At 56.7% G+C, this 12,952-nt stretch overlaps 3 protein-coding genes across 3 annotated transcripts; 2 read left to right on the forward strand and 1 right to left on the reverse strand.

Annotated features, from left to right (window-relative positions):
• Nucleotides 1-12: 12 nt before the first annotated feature.
• INS49_005706 (uncharacterized protein) lies at nucleotides 13-854 on the reverse strand (the record flags this gene model as incomplete). The annotated part of the gene is made up of 2 exons (XM_043166484.1): nucleotides 13-636; nucleotides 717-854. The coding sequence occupies 2 exons, from the start codon at nucleotides 852-854 to the stop codon at nucleotides 13-15; spliced, it is 762 nt and encodes a 253-aa protein (XP_043027628.1).
• A 3,008-nt stretch (nucleotides 855-3,862) lies between these two features.
• On the forward strand, nucleotides 3,863-8,612 carry INS49_005707 (uncharacterized protein; the record flags this gene model as incomplete). The annotated part of the gene is made up of 3 exons (XM_043166485.1): nucleotides 3,863-6,866; nucleotides 7,010-7,959; nucleotides 8,022-8,612. The coding sequence occupies 3 exons, from the start codon at nucleotides 3,863-3,865 to the stop codon at nucleotides 8,610-8,612; spliced, it is 4,545 nt and encodes a 1,514-aa protein (XP_043027629.1).
• Nucleotides 8,613-9,654: 1,042 nt separating this feature from the next.
• Nucleotides 9,655-11,213, forward strand: INS49_005708 (uncharacterized protein; the record flags this gene model as incomplete). The annotated part of the gene is made up of 6 exons (XM_043166486.1): nucleotides 9,655-9,675; nucleotides 9,735-9,755; nucleotides 9,895-10,706; nucleotides 10,789-10,897; nucleotides 10,983-11,103; nucleotides 11,194-11,213. The coding sequence occupies 6 exons, from the start codon at nucleotides 9,655-9,657 to the stop codon at nucleotides 11,211-11,213; spliced, it is 1,104 nt and encodes a 367-aa protein (XP_043027630.1).
• Nucleotides 11,214-12,952: the final 1,739 nt, after the last annotated feature.

Consider the following 12,952-nt stretch of genomic DNA (forward strand, 5'->3'; position numbering starts at 1 on the left):
GCTGATCGGCCGTCAACGCTTTAGAAACTTGCCAATATTGTTTCCGAGCTTCGACACCTTTAGAACGTCTCGATATGTCAGGCTCGTTCGGATTGAACGTCGATTGGCACCATTAGCAAAATCCTCTGGCGCCCGGAGCATATCCCAGTTGCTGACAGTCTCGGGCGAAAGACCAACGTCGGCTTGAATATCTGCGATGCCATGGAGGTACTGGGTGTACAGGTCGTCGGTCGTGATGAGGAGGCTTCTAGGCTCCTGGAGAATCCTGAAAGCTGGTTCAGGGTTAAGAGCACCATCCTCCTTGCTCGAGTGTATGTTGAGGCAAAGACTGGCTCCTAGGCTGACGGTGCAGACGACTGGATGGTAGGCAGCCCCGTCTTTGTGCGCCATGATACCCACCCCTGGAGGATACTCGTTGATGAGAACATGGTTTGGGCGTTTGTGTGGGCTAGACGCAAAGAGATGAGCGGACTTGTCGGCGGCAGGAGGGATTGAGAGCAGCCGCGACACAACAGGCTCGTCGAGCCAAGCTGGCAGAGGAGCTTCGAGGAGCCTGTCTTGGACCAGGTCGGACGGCCACGTTTGTAAACGTCGACGAGAGAGTTGCTTCCACCTGGGCTTCGGTGCGCCCGAGATCTGGTTCAAAGTGAGCCAGCCTGCCAGTCGGACCTCGAAGAAGGGAAATACTGATGCGCGCAGCCTTGGTACTAACACACCTTATCCAAAATGAGACGCTCTTCCTCCTCACTTATGAAGTCTGCGATGTAGTACGCGGTCGCAGGAAGGCGAGGTATCCTGGCTTGATCCAGGGAAGAGGGGAGTGAAACTCCTGTGGGGGGAGCTACATGACCCATGGGAGGGGGCGAGGTACGGTCAGTGCAACCCAAAACGAAATGCTGCACCCCAGGATGCTTTCTGCCTGGTCTCTTGTGCTGCCCTTCGATTCGAGCTTGGGTCGCCGAGACGGTCGAGGCGCGTGCAGGGACGGTTGACCTCGCAAGCGTACGACTCAATGACCCCGATGATCTCAACAGCGGCTCGTTTGCTTGTTGCCACGCGAAGGCAGCACGAGGAGTACGGTACGATTTAGAGGCCCAGCTGTTGGGGTGCTGAGGAAGAGCACAGGAGTAGTGGGCAGGCTGAGAGTATATCGAGGGGTGAATGACTCCGCAGAACAGCAGGTATTGCTGTACACCTGGGTTGTCTCTGCAGGCAAGACGACGCACAGTCCGGGCGTCCGGTGGAGTCTGGCTCAGAGCTAGCGGGTGTGCCGTATCTGCGTGCAGTCAACTCCTAGTAGGTCGGCTGCCTCGTGGCCGAGATGCCGCTGACATGCAACCTTTTTGAGAGTCGCGAGCTGGTTCAGAGCCGGAGCAGGGTGGAAGGCAAGGTTGTTCTTGGTAAGGCTGGGGGCGGGACTGATTGGGCCTAATGCCGGCTAGACCAGGGAGCTGGAGCTGGAGCTGGGAGCTGGGGAGCTTGGGATAGAAGACTGATGACTGCAGGAATACGACCAGAATCGAACGAGTCAGGGAAGCTTTCGCATGCTGTGCGACGGCGTCCCTACAAACCTTGAAGCCAAAGCGGTCCCAGTCAAGTTTCTGTCTTGTCTGGTGGGATGGGATGATGGGATGGATGTTGGTGATGTGTGTGTTGTGTGACAGCCGGCTGAGGTGAAGCAAGGCAGAACCGTGGGAAATTGTTAGCCGGCTAACACTAGGGGGATTTCGGCTACCTACTTGAGTAGGTACTGTAGTAGACTCGATATCGACCTAGGGAATCCGTGGTCAGGCTGTCCTTGTCCTCCCACCACCTTGTCCCCTTCACTTCGCTGCCCATGCCCGCTACTACGCGCGAGGTTAAACCGTCGAGAGGGCAGATCCTGATAACGCTGGGAATGCTGTTTGCAGTAATCTTCCTGTGCCTCCTGGAGCGACTGTAACAGTGTGTACGTGCGCGAGTCGCCGAATGTTGCCAGATACGACCGAGGGATAGTCGGCCGTGACGGTCTGTGGTAGTGGTAGACAGATCTACTGGGAGCAACAGACAGCACGAGAAATAAGTTTGGTGGTGCTCGGGAGCTTATTCGTTATTCCTGTGATCAAGGTGGCCTTGCGCGTTTGGGCAGGGAAAGTATCGTCCATGTGCCAGGGTAGGCAAAGCGAACGCGACGAGACAGAGACAAGGGCACACAGAATGAGGCGCAGCCCGTCTCGGTAACGATAACTGGAAAGTGCCCAAGTGCATGGCGAGGCAACAAGATCCAAGAGGCGAGTTGTCAGGCAGGCAGGACAGCGGGTACCTCCTAATGGACCAGTCGTCATGTTCAACTTCTGGTGAGGAGTCACAGTCTGGAAGAGGTACTGCGGTACCACAGACCGACCGAGAGTGAACACATCATCCAAGAAGGTGCGCACCAGTGGAGGAAGAAGTGGTGGCAGGGCAAAAAAGGGCCAGGCAGGACCAGGCAGGGCTCGAAACGACAGCACAGGACGTTGTCGCCCGCCGTAGGCTTGCTCGACCTCTTGCCCAATCAGGTGAGGTGGCAATGAGAACGCGCAGGGAAGGCGCGGTGCAAGATCAGACTTGGGTCACTTCGAACCCACGGGAGCTGCAGGGGTCCAGAGGCACCCAGTCGAGGCTAGACAGGGGGGCCACCCAGCGAAAATCTCCATCTCCCGCCCCTTCCAGCCAATGGCCGCCTCTTATCTCTGCTGTGTCTGTCGTCCGTCCGTCTGCCCGTTTCTCTGTCTTCTTCTCTCTGGCCCTGCCTCCCTCTGTGCGCGTCCCTCTGTGCGCGTCCCTCTTGTTCTCTTCCAAGCTTTGGTGGGTGGTGGGTGGTGTGTGGCCCCCCCTGGACCTCCCCCTCCCTCAAGGCCCCAGTCGTAGTCAATACTGTGGTGTCTAGTCCCGCAGCCTGCTTGCTTTATTGTGTGTCCCTGCCCTGCCACCCGGCCAGGCTCTCTCTGGGCTCCATCCAGTCAGTCCCAGCCCGTTCCCGATCAGACCCAATGCAATCCAGGTTCAGTCCAGCCAGCCAGCCAGACCTAGTCCTAGTCCTGCCAGTTCAATTCAAGAAAAGAACCCCAATCTCTCTAGCCTCTCCTAGACTCTTTCTCCTCGCTCACTCACGCTCCGTTTGGGTCTCCTGCGTAGTCTTTTTTCTTCCCTCTCCCCATCCCACGATCCTGAAAGGGGACAGACAGACACTGAGACATTATCATTAGTTTCTCAGTCTTTTCCATCCTGTACACTACCTTCCGACCCGACCAGTGCCGTCCCGCGCCCGCGCCCGCACCCGTACCACATCGTACCTCACCGCACCCTCTGCAAACCCTCCCGTGCGCCGTCGTGCCTTGACCCGTTCGTTCGTTGGACCGGCCTTGGACTGCTAGACCTGTTCTTCTGCCCTCTGTCCGTTTCTCCTGTGAGCGCGAGGCCTTTGTTGCACTTCGAAAAGAGCCCTGCCGATTGCAGCCCCTGCACCACAGCGCGCCGGCCCTCCAGCCTCTTTGATTTCCCCATCGACCGGGAGTCCTCGTGACAGTTGGCTTGGTTTCAGTCAACCCCGACCGAGTTGCTCGAGGCAACAGCGCCCGGACCATCCCGTCCCCATCCACGTCCAGGGTCAGGTTCAGTCTTGTCCTGTCAGCTTGTTCTGTTCTGTTCTGTTCCGTCCTGTCCTGTCCTACAACTCGGGCCTCTCTTCTCTCCTCTGGCACACCACACCACGCCACGCCACTCCACCTCAAGTCGTCTGGCTCGACGCGGTTCAACTGGCCTCTTGTCCCCCCCTCCAACTCCGTGGTCCAGAGGTGCCCATGATGGTGCACAGGAACAGCTCACCTTCGAACTGAATGATATGGATGCGCAGAATGCTGCAGAGTCCGCCGCTACGAAGCTTCCTGCTTCCACTTCCGCCTCTCCTAGGCCAGGCAATGCTACCGAGCCGGATCAGGCCACCAAGCCTCCGTCCTCTCCGCCCACCTTGAACAAGTCACCGCCAGTCCCAGCGTCAGCGTCGGCCTCGACCCCGCCGCCTCCACCACCAACGCCATCAGCTCAGGAATCAAAGGACCCAAAGGAACCAAAGGAACCCAAAGAACCCAAGGAGCCTAAACAGTCCAAAGAAACCGACAGTCCCAAGGAGTCTAGCGATTCCAAGGCCAGTGTAACCGCCGCCGTCCCGCAGCATGATGATGAGGCTGGCGCCGAGAACAACTCCGAGGCTGAGACAATTGTTCTTCCGGGCAAAGACGGTTCTCCCATCAAGAGCCGCAAGGTGATCAAGCGCGAAGATGCTAGCGACGGCGAGGAACGAACTAGTGTCATCGACATTTCCCCAGCGAAACGCAAGCCCTCCGGCGGCAAGAACGATGGCCATGGCACCAAACAAGGCAGTGGCGGTGGCAACGGCCTCTCGACGGACGATGCAAAGCGGAAGCGACTGCTTGATCACCCACGGAGTAAGGACTCGAGTGGCTTGAGCTCGGCACCAGCGTCTCCTCTGCAGCGCTCCCGCCAACAATCGAGTGACATCCGCCAAGAGTCCGAGGGCGATTCCGTCCACGCAAGGTCGACTAAAGTCATCCCCAAGGAAAAAGAGCCTAGAGACAGGGACAGGGACGTCTCGAGAGCCAAGTCATCAGAGAAAGCAGCTGCGCACAAGAGGAAGGCCCCCAAAGCAGAGTCTGACGACGAGGCCGATAACGAAAGCCACAAGAATCGCCGACGGAGGACTTCTGCCTCAATCGACGCGTCCTCCACTCCACGACCTCAGTACAAGGACCGCGATCACCAGAAGTCAAAATTCAACCATGACAGCATTTCGTCGTTGCGGCAACGGTCGACTTCCCCACACCCTCGAACCCACCGACGAAGTGCATCCACCCAAATCGTTTCGCAGTCATCCAGCGGGCTCAGCCAAAAGAAAAGACGTATTCCTCCCCCTCTTACCACCGACTATCACTCAGACGAATCTTCTGCAAGTGGAAGCCCTCACATTCGGAGTTCGACAATGCGCGGCCTGACAACACCAGCGACTGCTGACTCCAATATGTCATCGGCCAAAAACCCCGCTCACAAAAAACACGTAGACGCGCACGGCCAAACGCAACTCGCCAAGGCATGCTCTCGCGGCGAATACGACAACGTCAAGCGGAGGCTCCACGAGCGCCCACAGGACCTGGATTTCCCCGATTACGCAGGCAATACCCCACTTCAGATTGCAGCCATCAATGGGTACGACGACATTGTGAAGCTTCTTGTTGATGCGGGTTGTGATATCGATTGCGTAAATCACGACAAGGATACCCCTCTTCTGGACGCCGTAGACAACGGCCATCTCGATGTCATCAAAGTCTTACTCGAAGCTGGTGTCAATCCGCGCAAAGCCAACGTCAATGGCGAGGAACCACTTGACCGAGTAGATGATGAGCTCGAGAATTGCGAGGAGATTCGTGCAGCGCTGATGGAGGCCAGAAAAAAGCAGGGAGACCGTCGGCGAACCTCGGAAGAGCAACAAGACCAACAGGACAACCGATCGCACGGCCCAGATAGCCCGCGGCGTTCGCCCGCCCTGGCTGACGCTGCCGCAGGTACCAGGAGGGCGGCCAGCTCGCGCTCCCATAAGCTCAGCAATCATCTGCTGTACATGCACATGGATGACAAGACCCTGCGGTCAGCGGCTGGTCGCGGCGACTTGGAAACCGTGGAGCGTATCCTTCAAGTTAGGGACAATTTCGACGACGCAGAGTCCATGGTCGCTGCTGCCAGGGGCGGTCATGAGACGGTCATGAATCTGCTTCTGGCCCTTGGTAATGCCAACCCAGACCCTTCCCCAGTGGACTCGGAACGCCCAGAAATAGCAACGCCGATTTTGGCAGCCATTGGCCAAGAAAATATTAGGGTTATAAGATTGCTTCTGGCTCAGTCAAACTTCGACCCAACCAGGAAATTCCGGGGACAACCCTACTACGAGATCGCTCAGAAACGGCAAGGTCCAAATTGGAAGGAAGAAGAGCATATCTTGAAAGATGCTTATGATGCTTATAAGCGTAACCACCGAGATCCTCATAAGAAGTCACCGAATCGGCGGGAGTTGGAGTCTAAACGAAGTGTTCGAGCGGAGTCCAAAGATGATCCGGCCAGAAGCTTGAAGCGCAAGGCCACAAGCCCCACACGTGACGGTCAACGCGTCACAGTCGGAAAAGCGCGCACAGCCGACAAGGAAGCCAGAGGCACTAGCTCTGTTGGTCCGAAGAATGAAGAGCTGACCTCGCCTAAGCGTGGACCTGGGAGGCCTAGGAAAGACGACCGCGGACTGCCCACCATCGCGATCTCAGACGGCGAGAACTCCCCTGCCAGCAAGTCAACGTCAAGCAAACAGAAGCGCCCAGATATGGACACTGCCTCGTTCTCGTCCGAGGGCGAATCCAAGCCGCGAAAGAGACTCATGTCGGGTAGGGATTTGAAGGAACAGCGGGAGAAGAATCGACGCCATAGCATGGTGTCCAACACTTCGTCTCTTCGTGAGCCTTCGAGTCCCCGTGACAATCGCACTGACGATCCACATGAGCCCCCGACCGAGAAGTACCACGACCGTGCTAAGGCTCTCAAGAGGGACGAGTCACGGGATAGGTTATCCGTCTCCGGAGAGCACTCCAGCAAACGCAGCCGTACTAGTGCCACGCCCGATCGTGTCTCCGAGAAGGAAGGCGAGCCTGTCAAGCGAAGGCGGCTGGATGCCGAAAAGAAGGAGCGACTACCAAAACCAAGCTCCTCACCGGACCGCAACCGCAAATCGACTGCTCCTCGTGATGGTGCGACTGCGACAAAGCAGGATGAAAAGTCGTCACGCAAACACGGTGATCTAGTCGACAAGAAAGACCGTCCAAGCCCCGGAAATCCGACTCGGCATCGGACAGCAATCGACGAGAATCTAGCAAATGTGCCCCGTCCGAGAAGAGCATTCATGTCAAGGCTGAAGATCCCGATATCGTGATGCGAGACGCAGACCAAGTTCAGGAGGAAGAGAACAAAGCCCGTGCTGCACGAGAGCAAGAAGAAGAGAGAAAGCGCCGCGCTGAGCTTGAAGCCAGGAAAAAAGAGAAGGAGGCCGAGGAGCGGAAACGTCGCGAGGACGAAGAGCTCAAGCGCCGCCAAGCAGAGATCAAGCAGCGTGAGGAGGCGGAGAAAGAGAAGAAGCGCCTGGAGGAAGAGGAGCGTAAGCGACGAGAAGAGGAGGCGAGGAAGAAGCGGGAGGAGGCCGAGAGACTGCAGAAGGAGGAAGATGACCGACGCAAGTTGGAAGAGGAGAGGAAGCGCCTCGAAAAGGAGAAAGAGGAGGAGGAGCGCAAGAAGCGGGAAGAGCAAGAGCGAATCCGCAAAGAAGAAGAAGCCGCGGAGCAAGCTCGACGCAGACGCGAGGAGGAAGAACGCAAGGAGCAGGAACGTCGCGAACGCCAGCGCATGCTTAGGGAGGCTGAGCTGCGTAAGCGCGAGGAGCTGGAGAAGGCTCGTCTTGAGAAGCTTCCCGCGTTCCTGCGCTGGCTTGATCGTGGTGTCAACATCAGGAGCCCAGAGACAGCCAAGAGATTCCGGATCCTGACAGGTGTCCGGTTCGACAGCATCCGGCCTGAGACCGCCGGCACTGACGAGGGACGTGAGCTGTGGATATTGAATACGCAAGCCGCTCTGCTCTTGGGCGAGAATGATCTCCAGCTTACACGCTTCTCGGGCTGGGTCCATATTCCAGCATCCGACGCTGCAAAGTACGTCATACTCGGCAAGGGCAGACCCAGCTGCGGCCTCATCGACGCGGACGAGTGGGATTTGGGTAGACAGCTCCCCGGCTACTACTTGGGCAAAGAACCAGCACAATTGAGCTTCAAGGAAAAGCGACAACTCCAGGAGGAGTCCAAGTTGAAGTTCATGGATATGGACTTGTTCTTTGTCAAGGTAAGCAGGCTGTTCATTGCTTCTCCTCGAGTGCGGAAGTTTACTGACCGATGCCGCTCTAGTTGTCTGACCTTCTGTTCTCCGTCCCCAACATGGCTCATCTTCGCAACCTGGAGATCGTGGTCATGTACGAGGAGATACCAGAGACGGTGGAACAGTACGAGCGAGGAGAGTACCCGTCTCGGTGGAGAGACGACCCCGACGCAGACCGCTACATGGGTTTCTGTCCACGACCCAAGTACTACGTCAACGGCCAACTTGTCCGCGAAGGCAAGGTTGATATCAACACTGTCAGCAGGACGCCGTGGCCAGAGCAGCGAGTGCCCAGAAGTGGCCTGACGGCGGTCTCGCCCACGAATCCGAACTACGTGCGACTTGCGAAAGAGCAAGGCCTTATTCATCTCTTCTCTGGCCTCAGGACACCTCCCAATACTACAGTCGCACGTGCGTCTCCCAGTCAACTCTTCTCGCAACGAGCATTCCAGGGTGCAAACGACGACCTCTCCCCGCCGCAGTCAGATGCTACGACCTTTGTTAACGGCGATGGACACCAGCCGCGCTCGTCTACTGGCTCGGCGGGCGAGCAGGAGAAGCCCCTGGTAAATGGTACTGCTGAACGTCTTCCGGCCAGCGGTGGTGCCATCGATCACTGAACGATGGGTCGTGCGGACAAATGACCCTGCAGTTGTCATTACCATCGGTTTGCGTCGTTTCGGCAGTAAACAACTTCTTGGGGGGTTCGCAGTGGCGAGCGTTGTGCAGCATTAACGCACACCTTGGCAGAATTTGCCTCCCGCGGCCAACATTGGATGTTGGCGCAAGGGGCTTGATCTCTGTGAACATCTAAGCGACGGGATCTGTGGTATGGGCCCCAAGTTCTTGATAATTGTAACCGGGGCAAGCTTCATCAGACAGTTCCCTGCTCCAAAACAATAAAGCTAGCAGAGTCGGTGTGATAGCTCTGGGCTCTTGGATGGTTACCGCGGTCCTGTGAGTAGGATGGCTGGGGTTCCATCATATCCTGAGAAATACACCAGGAGAGTCTCTGTGTATGCCCCCCAGCTCGAGTTGAAGTTGGAAGGAGGCGATGGCTTCGTGGCTACCAGGTGGCTAGTCATCGTATACAATTATGTATCTGCATCAACAATAGCATGGCGACAAGCAATGAATTGAGAGGAGACAGCCGATTTGGTTGTCGAAAGACAAATATAGCGAGCGACTTTCAGCTATTGAATACGTGACTCCCTATTTAACGTGACATAGTGTGCTGTGACCTGACTAAATGCAGCGGCGCGGAACATTGGACGATGTGGCTGCTGAATGCCTAGGCTGCTAGGTAGGCACTCAGCAGCGTCGTGCAATGTGAGATTTGCTTGATATGGGACCAATTTCAAAATTGCCTTTATGTATGTCCGATCAGCCGGCTGCTAAGTAATATTCTGTGTTCGGCGGGCATCTCTCTCTTTGTAGTGACAAGCTCGGGGGAAGGCGGTGACAGTGACATCAGCGGGGCAGAATTTTGCTGAGGCTCTCTCTCGGTGCCCCTCGCCATCTCGAGTTGGGCAGTTTCCTCTCCACACCAACAACGAACGCAGGCACTTACCGCCACACAGAAGACGCTACGGACACATCGAAACACTACATCATCTGCTTTGATCCCGTTAGTGGCGTGCCGCCCGACGAAACGCCGCAAAGATGTCGACCACGGTGGAGAAGGTGAGTAGTGACGGGTTTGTTTGCGACAAGACTGCCATGGCTGACAGCATCCACCACAGATCAAGGAGATCGAGGCCGAAGTGCGTGCAACCCCCCGGCCAGACCCATTCGTTCGATAGTTGAAGATTCCCGATGGACGACAACCGCCTTCAAACGCGCCCCATCACCACACGTACGACGTTGCAGCCATGGGCGATTCGATACTAACAGCATGGACAGATGGCTCGAACCCAGAAGAACAAGGCAACCTCGTTCCATCTGGGCCAACTGAAAGCGAAACTCGCGAAGCTCAAGAGAGAACTACTCACACCCTCGGGCGGAGGCGGCGGCGGCGGCGCTGGCTTCGATGTTGCCCGAACTGGTGTCGCGAGTGTTGGCTTCATCGGATTTCCATCCGTAGGAAAGAGCACACTCATGAGCAGGCTGACGGGTCAGCACTCCGAAGCAGCTGCGTACGAATTCACGACTTTGACAAGTGTGCCGGGTCAGGTGCAATACAACGGGGCGCCCTTACAGATCATCGATCTACCGGGAATTATCGAAGGAGCCAAGGACGGACGAGGTCGTGGACGGCAGGTCATAGCAGTCGCAAAGACATGCCACCTGATCTTCATCGTCCTTGACGTCAACAAACCACTGACTGACAAGAGGGTCATCGAAAACGAGCTCGAAGGTTTCGGAATCCGATGCAACAAGTCTCCACCAAATATCACATTCAAGAAGAAGGACAAGGGCGGGCTCAACATCACCAGTACCGTCCCGCTGTCCCACATTGATCATGACGAAATCAAGGCCGTCATGAACGAGTACAAAATATCCTCAGCAGATATCGCCATCCGATGCGACGCGACTATTGATGACTTGATCGACATCCTGGAGGCCAAGAGCCGGAGCTACATTCCCGTTGTTTACGTGCTGAACAAGATAGACGCCATAAGCATCGAGGAACTTGACCTGCTGTACCGCATCCCCAATGCAGTGCCAATCAGCTCCGAGCACGGATGGAATATTGACGAGCTGATGGAAGTCATGTGCGTCTTCTCCCCGTCCCCGGCCCTATTCCACCCATCGTTTGTCCGGTGAGCTAATGAAACGGTATTGCCCTGCACGCAGGTGGGACAAGTTGAAGCTGGTCCGGGTCTACACCAAGCCCCATGGAAAGATGCCTGATTATTCTGCGCCTGTCGTGCTCCGTTCCACGAGGTGCACAGTGGAAGATTTCGTAAGTTCCAGAAATAGCCACAAATTTCCTGAGCTGTCCCACCGCGTCAGGTGATGGACAGTTCCATTCTGACAGGATGCCCTAGTGCAACGCTATCCACCGCAGCATCGTCGAACAATTCAAAACGGCCATCGTGTACGGAAAGTCTGTCAAGCATCAACCCCAGCGAGTGGGGCTGGCTCACGAGCTTGCGGATGAAGACATCGGTGAGTGTTTTCCCGAGTGTAGCCTCGCCAGGCGCCGGCGAATTATGGTGGGGACAGGCCTCCAGGTGCTAATTCGAGTTTTCGTTCAAGTCACAATCCAAAAGCGATGATTTGTCGCCTCGACCACAAATTAGTAACGGAGCCACAAGGCTCCAACCGGGCTGTCAACCGCCTGCTGCCGGTCGCCCCCTCTACGTGAGCAAACACGAGTCGCTGGACGAGGACCGTTGCGCCGAGACGGGATAATCTTTGACAGCGATTACATTACACTCGCCAATTTCGGGGAATTTCAGATTCAAGTCGGGTGGAGCCAGTCGCCACAAAGCTAATCCTGAACTCCTGTCCCTGCATCGATCCTGACGGCTCGCGGCTGTGTGGGCATCGATGCACACGCCAGCACGGCCGGAGTGAGAAAAGCTGTTCAGCCTGCCAGCTTAGCTTGAAACGTGGGAACGCCTGCACGACGTGAGACTTTATCAATCAGATACTGCGGCATGCTTATCGAAAACGGCAGGACGAGGTCACAAGTGGGAGGAGGTTCCTTGAGTGGGATCGATAAAATGAATTCAAGATTCGCAAAGCTTTACCTTTGCTCACCCTGCCCTTCCCAGCCATGTTGCCTCCTTGGTGTTACACTGTTGGACATCTAACTTCCTCGATTCCTGCGTGTGTTGCGGCCCCCGGAGCGTGGAGCAAGTGCAGCATCCGAAGTCTGATACTGGGGAACCGGACGGTATGGTACAGATGGTCTCAACACGCGATCTGTTCGGCCGGCATGGGCCATTGCGGGCAAGCCAGCGGGCAAGCATCAAGGGTCGTTCATGTCTTCATGCGCGCAGATTGGAGCGAGCGGCATCTGATGCTCATGCTGACGCTCACGCTGATGCTCACGCTGATGCCAGTGCCCGCGGGCGTGGGCCGTTTCTGGTGTTCATTCATCACTCGGTCAAGCCAGACTGGGCAACCTCGACGGCAAGCGGGGATGCCATTCCGGTTTCTTGTTCCCTCCTCACGCAGGCAGGATGGTTCTGCGCGATGACACCGCGGGCGCCGACTTGCCATTCGCCACGCCACGCGGCCCTCGGGACTGCCCTCTAGGCGAGGGAGCTGTCGCTCTGGCCGCCTCGCTATCGTTGGCATTCCTGAACGCGCCCCCCCTGAGCAGATTCAGCCTCTCGGACCACCGATATGCCTGCGAGCCGACTCTTGTCGACTGGCTTCCGTGGCCTGAAATAGACTCAGGGGCTGAAAGTCAACCCATCTCTCACGGGCGTGCGATGGCGGAATCGCTGAGAGGAGCATCATGCCCTGGGGCAAATCAAGATCACACTGGAAATCAGAACAGACGAAAATCTTGCCCAGGATGAGCACCAGCACCAGCTGGATCACCACGGCAGGATGGCCAGGTAGAGCTTGGGGGAGGCCCTGAAGTCGTCTCCACACCCCATTCGGAATGTTTCAACCAATGATGTCCCCTGGTGGCTTTCGCTTGTTTGGGCCTGCTCACTGCCTACACCACCCGTGGATTTGGCCTTTCACAGGGAACCTCTTACCGCCGCATTCGACCTCCACGGCCTGGGTACCTCGCATGAGTGGTTGACTGCTCACGTCAGAGGCGGGGGAGAGGGGGCCGCACGCAAGTTCTGGGCTTGAGCTACCTCCCCTGTCCGCCCGCCTGCGGTTTTCCTCCATCCGCCTGTCGCCAGCTTCGACACAACCGTCAGCCTCAGATTTTTATTCATTTTCATTTTGCCACACTAGCCGCGATGTCATACCCGCGGCGGACAATGCGAATTTCGGACCTTTGACCCCAAGTTAAGCGACTTGCTGGGTGCAGACCTGGCTACTT

The sequence above is a fragment of the Diaporthe citri genome, assembly GCF_014595645.1.
Source record: "Diaporthe citri strain NFHF-8-4 chromosome Unknown scaffold_2, whole genome shotgun sequence".
NCBI lineage: Eukaryota > Fungi > Ascomycota > Sordariomycetes > Diaporthales > Diaporthaceae > Diaporthe > Diaporthe citri.